The sequence below is a fragment of the Typopeltis vanoorti genome, chromosome 5 (genome assembly GCF_054136105.1).
Source record: "Typopeltis vanoorti isolate ZY-2024b chromosome 5, IOZ_Tvanoo_1.0, whole genome shotgun sequence".
NCBI classification, from domain to species: domain Eukaryota; kingdom Metazoa; phylum Arthropoda; class Arachnida; order Uropygi; family Thelyphonidae; genus Typopeltis; species Typopeltis vanoorti.
In genome coordinates, this window is record NC_143553.1 from 140,553,404 (window position 1) to 140,565,944 (window position 12,541).

General features: G+C 35.6%; 1 protein-coding gene across 1 annotated transcript in view; it reads right to left on the reverse strand.

Moving 5' to 3' along the window:
- LOC150106877 (E3 ubiquitin-protein ligase RNF19B-like) overlaps positions 1–12,541 on the reverse strand; it is a 328,715-nt gene that overhangs the window by 193,072 nt on the left and 123,102 nt on the right. Inside the window, exon 6 of the mRNA XM_090392786.1 lies at positions 1,779–1,923. Within this exon, the coding sequence (XP_090248912.1) occupies positions 1,779–1,923 (145 nt within the window). The remainder of the gene's footprint in view (positions 1–1,778; positions 1,924–12,541) is intronic.

Genomic DNA, 12,541 nt, shown 5'->3' on the forward strand with positions numbered 1-12,541 from the left:
CTCCAGTTTTCATGTCACCTTCCTTTTATAGGCACTCCTTCCTCCATTTCTGAGCTTTCTCAACAGCCCCCAGAATATCTTGCCACCTTCCTGATATTTATTTTCTATGTTATTACCCAAGTCTTCCCATGACTTTTGTTTAGCTAGTTTTACACAGTGTTTAGCATTCTTGCATTTGTCTCTGGATTCTCTAAGAGCACAAGCTGACTTACTTGCCAGCAACTTTAGATATGCTTTCTTCTTTTCTTTCACTGTCTCTTTAACTTCCTGTGTCCACCATGGAGTTTTGATTTTTCTATCCTTGCAGACAACCTCACCACATGCCTCTCTGGCTGAATCAATAAGTGTTTTCTTCAGGGCTTGCCACTGAGTCTCCAAGGTTTGGTTGCTGTTCTCAAACTCTTTCATTTTTTCTTCAATCATGTTTGTGTATTTTAGTTCCACAGTTCACATCTGAGAGCTACTCAACTTTTATTCACTTTAAAACTTTCTTACATGTTTTTCTTTTCAATATGAGAGTCAATTTTATCCTGCTCAAGACCAAATGGTGATCACTTCCAATTTCAAATCCTCTGTACACTCTGGTGTCCTGCACCAGTGAGAAAACATCACTATCAACAATAACATAGTCAATGAGACTTTTCCTATTCCTTGTCTTTTCTCTCCATGTGAATTTGTGCACATTTTTATGTTGGAACATTGTGTTAGTAATAACTAGTTCATGTCCTGAGCAGAAATCCAGCAGGTATTTGCCATTGTTATTAGCTTTGCTCTTTTCTCCAAATTTTCCCAATATATTTTTGTATGTTTGACAATCATTTCCTACTCTGCTATTTAGATCCCCAACGAGGACCAACTTTTCCTTTTTCATTGTGTCAGTTGCTTTCTCTAAAGCCTCAAAATATTCCTCCACTTCTACCTTAGTAGAGCCTTCTGTGGGACCATAGGCACAAATAAGTCTCATTGTCCAGTTCCCCATTCTCATATTTGCCCACATCACTCTACTTGAGACTGCCTGCCATTTCAAGATGATTAGCCTCGTATTTAGTGTTGAATACTATGGCTACTCCTTCTTTTCCTTGATTGTCATTGCCTGTATATAACATTTTGTATTTATTGCTAAGAAAGATCTCACCAGTGTTTGCCTTTTTTTTTTTTGTTTCAGCCACATCTATTATGTCAATCTGGTACTTATCCAATTCCTCAGAGCTATCTCCATATCTTTGCCATTCAGGGTTCATATGTTGATAGTACCGATCTTGAACTCTGGTGATGTTGAGCTGGGGTGTGTTTTAGGATTTATTCCAGTAGCTGACTTTTCGCTGTTCACCTTGGTTCCCTGGCAAAAACAGCAGAGGCCTTGTTTAACTGATGATGCCAAAGCCGGCACGAAATTCTATCATGTTGTACATCATTTTATATTATGGTTTAAGCCAATAAGAATACAATTTGGTCAGCAATCCCAAATTCCAGCCCATCGTCGTTCGTTCACTATCCAGGTAGAAACTTAACAGGATGCACCATGAGAAGGTGAGGATTGGACATTAGGTCAGAAATGCTGGTCGGTTCTCTGCATTCCTTTAAAGGCTAGGTGGAGGTCTCCTCTCAGTTATACAGCTTTGACCCTCAAGGGCCCAATGCAGTTAATGGCTCTTTTCTTCTCTCCATGACGATGTCCATATAACACTGTACAAACACATTTAAGTTTTAATAAATTATATTGTTCTAAACATGTTAAACTAAGTATATAACATGTCACAGAAGGTATTTCCACAAACCTGAGGTAATGCAAGTCAGATATTTCTTTCATACACAACCAACAAAATTCTGTACCACAGACACTACATGACATATGATTGCAAGAACCATCATCCATCTTAATGATAAGAACTTTACAGCATGGACAGGATTTCATGTCATCCCCTAGAAGTAAAAATGCATAACAGCATAAACTATGTTAAAAATAAACTCAGTTATTTCTAAAACTGCCACTGTAACAATACAAACAGACTAGCTAGATAGTGTGTTAAGTAGAAGTAATGATCTTACATACAAAGATTAGGAGCTTAGACAACATTAGTGCTATGCATGGAAACCATGCATAAACTGGGAAGTGTAATAATAAACCAGAAACCCTGCTGTAAAGATTGTCCTCTTCTTATTTAATGCTATCATTATGCAAGAATAGTGATCTCACACCTGGCAGTATAAAAATCACCTAAAGACTTTTACAAACACTGTCACTGTCGAACAAGAAGAACTACAGGCTGTTGGTGGCAAACAGGACATGCTATACACTCATAATCAACACATTCAGGTGTAAATTTTGAAATACAGTAAACTCTCGATTTAACGGACTGTTGGGGGGGGGGGGCTAAGGGTTGTCCATAAAATTGAAAGTCTGTTAAATCACAAATTTTAGGAATAGTATTGAAAATAAAGCACTTTCAGTGGTACAGTAGTAATATGTTTTAATGAGAACATTTTTATGTAAATACCATTTTACTGAGGATTGGGCTTGAAAAAAGGATCAAGTTTCAGTTGCTTTCCACTTTTATACTGTTTCTTAATAATTAATGATCAAAACTGCCGAAAATGTTCATAATAAGCAATCACCTCTGGATCTGAAGATGCACCAGACCGCTTCTTCTTCCTCGTTGTCAATATCCTGATTGCTCCACAGAACATTTTCAAATATTTCTTCCTAGCTGAGAATTTACTAGACATCAACGAGGGCGACCTCGTTGATGTCTAGCCATTGTTCAATGTCATTCTCACTGACATTATCACCAGCTCACATCAAAGTTTCATGGAAATCAGAGGTTTCAAAACCTCTGAAATATTCTGGCTCACTCCTGTTCAGTAACTTGGTCCATTAGCCAATGTTGTAGTCTTTATCTCCTTAAAAGAGGCAGCAAAATTCAAAATGGCAGACTTGATGTTGTATGATTGCAAATTTTGAAGTTTCGTGGCTCCTATTGTATGTTCTTTGGGATCGTTTTCGTTCTCCAAGACAACCATAACCTCTTCAAGAAACTTCTTCTTATACAACCTCTTGCAGGTAACAATTACTCCCTGGACTATAGGCTGTATTATAGAAGTGGTGTTTGGAGGAAGGAAGATACATTTTATTCTTCTTCCTATTAATCAACTTCTCAGCATTAGGATGGGCTGATGCATTATCAAGAAGTAAAACAACTTTTATATCTTCAGGAGAGATTTTCAGGCCCTCTTCTTGGTAGTTTTGTACTTCATGTATGAAGTGATTGAAAAACCAGTCGAAAAAAATGTTACTTGTAAACCAGGCATTCCTTGAGCTGGAATAGATGACAATTATTAATTATTTCATTATCTGTATTTATTTGTTAAATTATGTCTGTTAAATCCAAAGGCCGTGTGGTTAGCCTAGTGGCTGTGTGCTTTGCAACCATATGCCTGGGGAAGGAGTGTCCTAGGCTCGATTCCCGTCGGTGACGTGAGGAGCTGAAGGATCTCCCTCAGCCATAGCCAAGTTAGCCGGTCTTGGGCGTGGACAATAGGGTTTTTCATCCCGCAAAGCAGGCAAACCGGCCTTGAGAACTCAACACTACAGGATGTAGGATACACCACCTTATCCTGTGAACAGTTTGAGGCCCAATGATTAATAAACCCTCGACACCGCAAGGTAAAAGAGGGTGTTGGATTCTGAATAAAGAGAAATTAAAGTTATTGGTATTTCTTTCAGAATCCAACATGATCTTCCATAACATAAGCAAGACTTGTAAATATTGTTTATTGTTTGTCTCTTGCTTAAACTGTATTACTCATATAATTGCTGTGTATTTTGTCAGTTATTAATTAATTATATAATTTTAAAATGTCATAATAATGAAAGGACTCTGTAGTAAATGTCATTTATTTTATTACTTTATTCCTTCAATAATATTATAAGAAATTGTATGTATGTAACTTTATGAGCCTTATGTGAACTGTAATATATATATATATTTTTTTTGTTATTGTGAATGAAGGTGAAGGTAAATTTAAGTAACTATAATATTTTTTTTTATTAATTTTCATTACTGCATGTAAAGGTAAAATGTTATGTAATGCTTATACTTATGTTTCATTTTGATTGTTGTCATGGAGACGGAATTAAAACTAGACAGAGCGAGCGTGGTGGTGCGTGAGCTATGGTATGCAAAGGGAGATGGAATTGATATGAGCTAGACTGTGAGAACAAGTTTTGGCAGGAAAGAAAGTGAAGGTATATAAGCGAAAAGCAAGAGTATACAGGGGAGGAGTAGACCAGAAGCACTCACGACAGTGCGGAGAGGCAGGAAGCAGGGAGCACTCATGGCAGCACGGAGTAAAGTAAGAGGCTGTAGTAATGGGAATTAAGTGTTGTAATTAGATTAAGAAGAGATGAGGAGATAGCTATTTAGCAGCACAGAGTAAAGTAAGAGGCTGTAGTAATAGGAATTAAGTGCTGTAATTAGATTATGAAGGATCGGGATGTAAATTGGCAACTAGGAATATTGATAAGGAATTCTAAAGTTATGACGAATTTCAGAGCTTTTAAGGAAGATTAGTGAAAAGCTGATTTTATTGCAAAGTAATAAATGAGGAACAAGTGAATTTTCTAGTGAGGTGTGTCTACATTTGTGATGCGCAGAGATTAATGATTAAGTTATTTTAAAGAAGATTACTTTTGAAATATGTTGCTCCAAGTGTGATAGTTAACTAAAGTTTTAAGTGTGCCTCAGTGAATAATATGTGCAAGAATTTATTCCGGTAAGAATAGTCGTACTATATAGCATTTTAGAGTGAAGTTATAAGAATTAATACCTCCTGTTAAATCCTAACATTAACTGTGGTGTTTTATGGAAATTAGCTGAAGTTAGAAGATTGATAGTGTTCCCCTCCCCTTAAAGTAATAACTACCTCTTGACTGAACTATGTGTTTTCTGACTAAGGGATAATTAAAGAATACAATTGTTAAAATGTTTGCTGTGAATTTCAGTGATATTGAACCTTGGAACTATCTTTGTTTATTAGGGAAAAATTAGATTTAAAGGCTCAATGTTTAATACCAAAAGTTATGTGAATGTTATGAGTAGTAGAACAGAGTTAATTTAGCATTGTTTTGTATCCAAAGTATGCTTATGTATAATATATAACCCAGAATTAAGTGTTTTGTTTTGATGATTTCAAAATTGTGTTTGCCTGAATCTCTTTTACTGCACCGTTCATGAAATTATCGGACCTAGCTGGAGCTTCAAATTAAGAGAAACTCAGTCTACGTAAGAAATATTATTCATATAAAATTAGTTGATGTTTGGTTTCACTACATTTCATTAGACTAATCTAAATATAGAGTAGAGCAGTCTAAAAATATAAATTTCTCTATATTTAAATTAGTAATCAACCAGCAACTTATTACTTGTTTAAGAACAGAGTTGAAACAAGATGGCAGATCAAAAACAAGGAAGTACGATCCAACAAGGGTAAAAGGAAGATGAGATGAGAAATCCAAAGTCTGTTGAATCAGAGTCCGTTAAATCAAGAGTTTACTGTATTTCAAAAGAAAAGCATCTCAAAGATGAATAATGAATATTTAGCGAATTTTCTCATTCATTTTTTAAAGTAAAATTTTGGGAAAGGAATGAACTAGGGCAAACACTTCAGATGAAGTGTCACTCAATTATACATGATAGACTAATAAGGGCTGTTTTGGGATTTTAGAGTTATTGCTGAAGCAACTAATGTAGTATAAAAATATAAAAAAGGGTATGAGGTCAGTATATCAAGTCTGTTTGTAAATGCATGTGTTCTTCTGCAAGTTTTTCTTTTTGCATGTTGAAAAACCTGAGTTTCTGGGAGGGAAACCCCTGCCTCCTCCATATGAGACTGACTAACTCACTACAGAATAATAAAGCTGTATACTACATAAAGAATGTGCAATTGAATCTAATATCCTGGTCATTTTATATAAATACTGAAAAAAATTCCTTATGGAAGTCACTTAACACCATCTTGAATGCTGACACCAATTCCCAGTAAAGTACTTATGGGGGGGGGAGACGTTCTGATAAACACCTAGAACAAAAATGATATTAAAGCAACTGATATAACCACAAGAACATCATCCAAAGACAGAGAAAGAGCATATCTTAAAACTCTTTTACCCCATGTTTAATCAAATTGTAATAATTTGTTTTTTCTTTTAGAATATATAAGAAGACATGTCAGAGGTTTTGAAGAAATTCAAGAATTACAAGAAGTTTTCAGCACACCCTCATATGTGAGCCAAACTGACTTTTTGTTGATAGGAAAATATGTGGGAATGAGATGATACTTCTTCAAAATTCTACGAATCAGTTCAGAGATGCCAGAATTATAAGGGAATGGAACCCTGCAGTCTGTAAGAATCCTAAGGTGTTGGAACATAGCAATCAATTACCTGCTGGATTTGATTAGGGTTGTAACAATTAAATTCCATTAACATTTGGATAGTGAGAAGTTCTTGTTGTTAGCTTGAGGGAGAGGAGAACACATTATGCACTCTACTAATTAAAGACTTGATAACACCAATTTTTTGAGAGGTGTGATGAGCAGACTCTTGATGAATCTGCCAGTAAAGGTAGGTTTTCGATAAACACCGGGTGATAAATTACCAGAGACTGTGCACATAAGTATTTAATTAATAGAGCACATAATGTGTACTCCTCTCCCTCAAGCTTACAAACTTCTCACTAACAAAACGTTAATGGAATTTAATGGTTACAACCCTAATCAAATCTAGCAGATAACTGACTCCTATGTTCCAACATGTCAGGATTCTTCAACAGACCACAGGGTTCCAATCCCTTATATCTCTATCATTAGCTGGTTTTTACCAGATACCTTGTGAATGTAATCTAACATACTTTGGGCCATCCTATGGAAAAAAGAATTAACGAACATCAATATTATATCTAATACATGAAATTTCAAAAGTCTGGTCTGGCACTAAACACAGTATCCAGTGGGATGAAACTCGTTTTCTCCATAGAAGTAGGTTTAAATATGAAAGCCTTTTTAAAGAAAGTTGCAAAGCCCTTTTACATCGGCCAAATCTGAATCTGAACACTTATCTCTCTCCCCCTCCCAAAAGTCTGGGAGATTCTTATTTTATGTAAACATCAAAAATAGTTTTTAATAATATTATTTATTAATATTAATTTGTAGCACGTGACAACAGTTTTTAATTGGTAAACCACTGACAGCTGTACATACCTTGTATTCCCATTTCTTTGATGTGCTTGTTTCTATGCGCTGATGATACTTTAATGTACTGTTATTTTCAGTACAAAATACCTGTACTTTCATTTTATTAAAGTTAATTACTGTGGTTATTGTGTAATTTATTGTTTAACCAGTGTATTATGTTTGTTAATTCTGCATATTCTCTGCCCAGTATGCCTATTATGTGAAAGGAAAAGCTTTCTAGGATAAGATTGGCCCAACTCACTTCCAAAGCCCTTACATAATTTGAACATGGAGTTTCCTAACTGAAGAGCAAATGGCGTGACATTCTCATGAGCGTGTGGCACATCTGTAGCAAGTCAAAATGATGACACATTTGCTCACTGGTTAGAGGAACCAGAGTTGCACTCCATTTCAGATTAGAAACATTTCAAACATGCAGTGTGAGCGATAACCCTGCAAACATAATCTGGAGAATATGTTTTTATTTCTCATTTTTGAAGGTCATCATGGTTTATTTACAATTTGTAAATAGGGAAATAAACTAAATAAATAGGAATAAGAAAAAGTTAATTATTATATGTAGCTTTCCAGGCTTCTCTGTTGAGCCAGTTGAGATATTTCTCATGGAGAGAGTATCTGTGCTGATAAGGTGGTTAATATACTGCTAGAATTGTTTAGTTGGTCTTCCTCTCCATCTTGGCCATTTAAGAGGGCATATAAAACTAAGATGTCAAAGTATGGAGAAGGAGGATGTCTCAGTTGATGTCCAAGTCAATCAAGTTGATGTCTGCATTGGGTTTCAATCAAGGGTTTTCAGTTTGCCTCTTCTAAAATAGTGGAATTACGAATATGATTCTTCGAAGAGTAACCAAGTAACAGTCTTAAGCAGGTTGTATTAAAGCTATTAATGGTTTTAATTGCTTTTTTGGATGGAAACATTCCATGTTTCTCCACCATATAAGAAGATAGCCTGAGAAGTTGCTTTGGAAAGCCTAATTTTTGTTTCCATGGTAATGAGGGATGATTTCCATATTGAGAGCTTTATATTTTCTTAATATTATGTCATTTACAGTATTATTTATATCTAAAGCCTAAGTATTGGAAGTCTTCTACTTTTTCTAAGGGTTGGTTGTGTTCTGTAATGATGGAATCTTGTACTATAATTGTGAGTATTTTCATTTTATTTGAGTTAACTGTCAATCTAAATATTTTTACAGCTTGGCATAGTTTATCAAAGTGTTGTTGCACCTTAGATAAAGATGAATCTATTAATACTATATTGTCTGCATAACTGAGGTCACTGAGACAGAGTTGTTTATCGTTGGTTAACAGTGTAACAAATTCATCCTCAACCATCTTGAAAATGTAGTTTAGGGTTATTATAAAGAGGAAGGGAGCCAAGTGTCTCCTGGTAAAACCGTTGTTATGGGCAATTTTTCTGTCAATTCCCCGATGACAAGAACATGGGAGTGAAAATCCTGATATGGTGCTGCAAATGCTTCAATGATTTTGTTGGGAATTACCATAATGATAAAGAATGCTAAACATGTTAATTCTGCTAATGGAATCAAATGCCTTTGAAGTCTTTGAAACTGAGGATAAGATGAATATTCTTGTCTTTAGAACCTTCCAATAATCTTCTTAGACTGAGAATGTGTTCTAATGTGCTTCTGTTCTTTAGGAATCCTGATTGGTTTTCCCTTAATAGTGGGGAAATATAAGGTTCTATACGATTAAGAATCATTTCATTGTGAAATTTCATTGCTATAGGTAGTAGAGTTATTCTATGATAGTTTTCTGGTTTATTTAGGTTTCCTTTTGGTATCGGTATTTCCCCTGTCATGAGAGCATTACTGCATATATTGAAAAAAATATTCTGTAGTTGGTCGCCACCATGGAGTATGGAGTGCTGTTTTGAGTTTGTCAAGAGTGAAGCTGTTGAAGTTTATAGGCATTTCTTCACTTATTTTGATTATGGACACTGGAGTTTGTGAAATGTTTTTAATGTTAAGTAAACTTTTAAAGTAGTTTTTACATTCTGATAATTCTTTATAATAAATTTAGTTTAATCCTTTATCCAAGTGTGTGCAAACAAAGTTTGCACCTGAAAGTATCTTCAGGACTGGGGTAAAGTGGTACAACACTGGGCAACTCCTTGCAAAGGTAGAGCAAGCTACCAACACTCCTATCTCAGTATCTCCCATAATGCAAAACATCTCCTTGCGGATATGTATAATGTTATGCATTAAGGGAAGGGCCACTACCCAGACTAGTTTCGACCTTTATTGAGGTCTCTTCAGTGGGAGCCAGGCCCAAGTGGAGATACCAAGGCAGAAGCATTAGCAAGGTCATCTCCTCCTATAGGAGCTGCCAAAAGGTGTGCCACCTTTTTATTAAATTACTCTTTCAGAAGACAAAGATAATTCTTTATCTTTGTCTTCTATAGTTTTACTATCTTTATGTTTAATTCTTAATTTTTTGAGTTTCCTTTCCTTGTTACTAAGATGTTTCACAATCTGAAAAGCTTCTTTGGTTTTATGGTTTCTATGATAATCCTCCAAAGTTTGACATATGTTTTGTATGTGGGATTCTTTGTCTCTTTTTAAGGGACTCTATACTTGATTATTTATTATCTCGAAGTTTTGCTTTATCTGTTAAGTTGTCTCATTCTTTGCTTGAGGATATTTCAGTGATTAATCAGTTTTATGGAATTCTGTGACACCCACTTTTCTGCTGGTTTTGGGATATATGAATCCGGTGCTTTTGTTGCAGCTTCTTTGAGTAAATTATTGAAGTTATTATTTTCAGTGTTATTACTCATAAGCACTAGGTTTTTTTTAGTTGTTTGAAAATGGCTTCTTCATATTTGTTTTGGGTAGGTTGAGGGATCATCCATTTTATATATCTTGTTGCTGTTTTCTTTAAGTTGGTAATTGTTATCCAAAGCTTGGTGTGAGCATTAATGATTCTGTGATCCAAGTTAAGAAAGAGGGTGTTGTAAGCTCTACAGTTCTGTATTGATCTAACCCATGTACCATTTATAAGTATGTGATCGAGCTGAGATTTTGATCCATTTGGGTGCTCTCTTGTCCATTTTCTATTTGCACAGTGAGGAAATTTTGTATGAAGAATGGTATAGTTGTGGTCATTGCAAAGTTCTGAAAGCAGATGCCCATTGTGATTTGTTGTGTGGTGATATGTATATTGTCCTATATTTCTGGTGGATTCTGCTAAGTCTGCTCCAATTTGTGCATTAAAATCTCAACCTATTATGTGGCAGTTATGCATTGGAAGGTTTGAAAGATAAGTGGAAAGTTCTTCGTAAAATTTTGATTTGTTGTCTTCTTCGGCAACTTCTGTGTATGTGGGTGCATATACTGAGGTAATAGTGGCCTTGGGGCTTGAGTCCAGTGTTATGGATAATATTCTGTTTGAAACTTTCTCTATTGCAGAGATTTTATTATGCAATAAAAAATTTTTTACTGACTAAGATTCCTACACCACTGTTGCCATGTTTTTCTGAGTGCCATCTTTTTGATGATACAGCAGTAAAATGGTTCAGCTGTAGAGATAAACTTGATGGAAACACATTAAGAGGCTTCCTGATCAGCTTGTACATAATCTTGCCGTCATCTACATAAAATCATGCTTGGAGGGAGGCAGTATAGTGGCATGCATGAGTGACAATGTCAACACCAATTGGATACTTTGAGCAACATGTGTAAGAGTTGACTCCTCTCACTGTAATGTCCCCTTGCTCCCTTCCCCTCCATCTATGTAAATATCAACTTAAATAATGTGCAACATAGACATTCCAACCTATCTCCTGCTTTTGACTGAATCCCAAATTACAACTACAAGTCCATCTCAACTTTCCAAATTACATTTTGCATGATTCTTTCTACCACAAGAATAGAATGTACTTTTATGTAGACTGATATTCCTTGACTGATATTTCAACCCCTCGTTTCCAGAGGGTGCTGAATCTAAAATCTCCTTTTTTTTTATCTTCTTTGGCTTAACATCTTTGACCCATTATGTATCAAATCACTCTGATCTCTCTGACTTATCCTTGAAGCTTGATTACTTGTCCAATTAATGATAAGCTGAGAGGGAAATTAAGTATTCGTTGTGAGGAATGACCTGAAACAAACTGTTCATATACTAACCAGAATACAAGAATCCTCTCTCACTTACCCAACACTATGTATATCTCTCAGTCACACAACACAGCGATATGTTGGGTGACTTAATAGCTCAGACCAGAATCTCATACAAGTTTCATTTTTCAATGGAATACCCTTCCATTCTCAACTCAGTGTCCTTTAACATTACAACTATATCAAAAGGGAAGACTTATGGGATTTCTACCCCTCATTTCCACAGACAAACTATTTCTGCTCTACATATTATGATAATCGCTGTAATCATGTTAGAGAAATCATCTATGTTGGAATGATGGCCTTCATCTTCCACTCCATTCAGAATTCCTGTCCATTATCCAAAACAATAGTTTTTGAAAAAGGGAATGAAAGCAATTTAAAAAATATCATGCAAGTAACTTGAGTTACCAGTCTGGTTGGTTGAGTGGTTAACATACATGCTCTCCAACCTGCTTGTTGGAAGCAGAGCTTGCAATAATTGCAAAATATCAACAAATCCAATTCCCTTTGAGAGCTTAATGTTGAAAACTGATTCATGTGCATATGGCAACTGCCTTCTGGTTTCATATACAGGCCACTGGACACAATTTCTGTCCATCTATGCTCCTACCTCTCTAACCCAAATGACATTACTGTCATTTGGGTTAGAGAGGTAGGAGCATAGATAGAGTTTTGTCATTCTAATCCAAATGACAAAACACCTAAAGAAAAACTGACCTCTTGGTATCACTCTTCTTTTCCAACTTAAAAAAATCCAATTTCTACATAGACAACCAAAGCAAATTGTCTCAACTATTGCAGTACCAATGCACTGCATGCTACTTGTAACCTTCTACCAGAAAGATATCAGAAGACTTGAACAACCTAGATACCAGAAAAGTTTTTCCTGATGATATCCCCCCCCCCATGCTACTGAACTAAACACCCATCCTTTACATTTTATTATACATCCATGCTATGGGACTGTTGAAGATCTTCAACAGTCAATTTCATCACCTGGAGAACTACCAGCTAATTAGTAACCACCAGTATGAATTTTGTCACTCAAGATCGACAGTAGATCTTGCCTACATCAACCACTTCTGGATATGTGCTACTGCACTTGGTTTGGTATTTCCAAAGCATTTGATAGGATCTGACACAAAGGG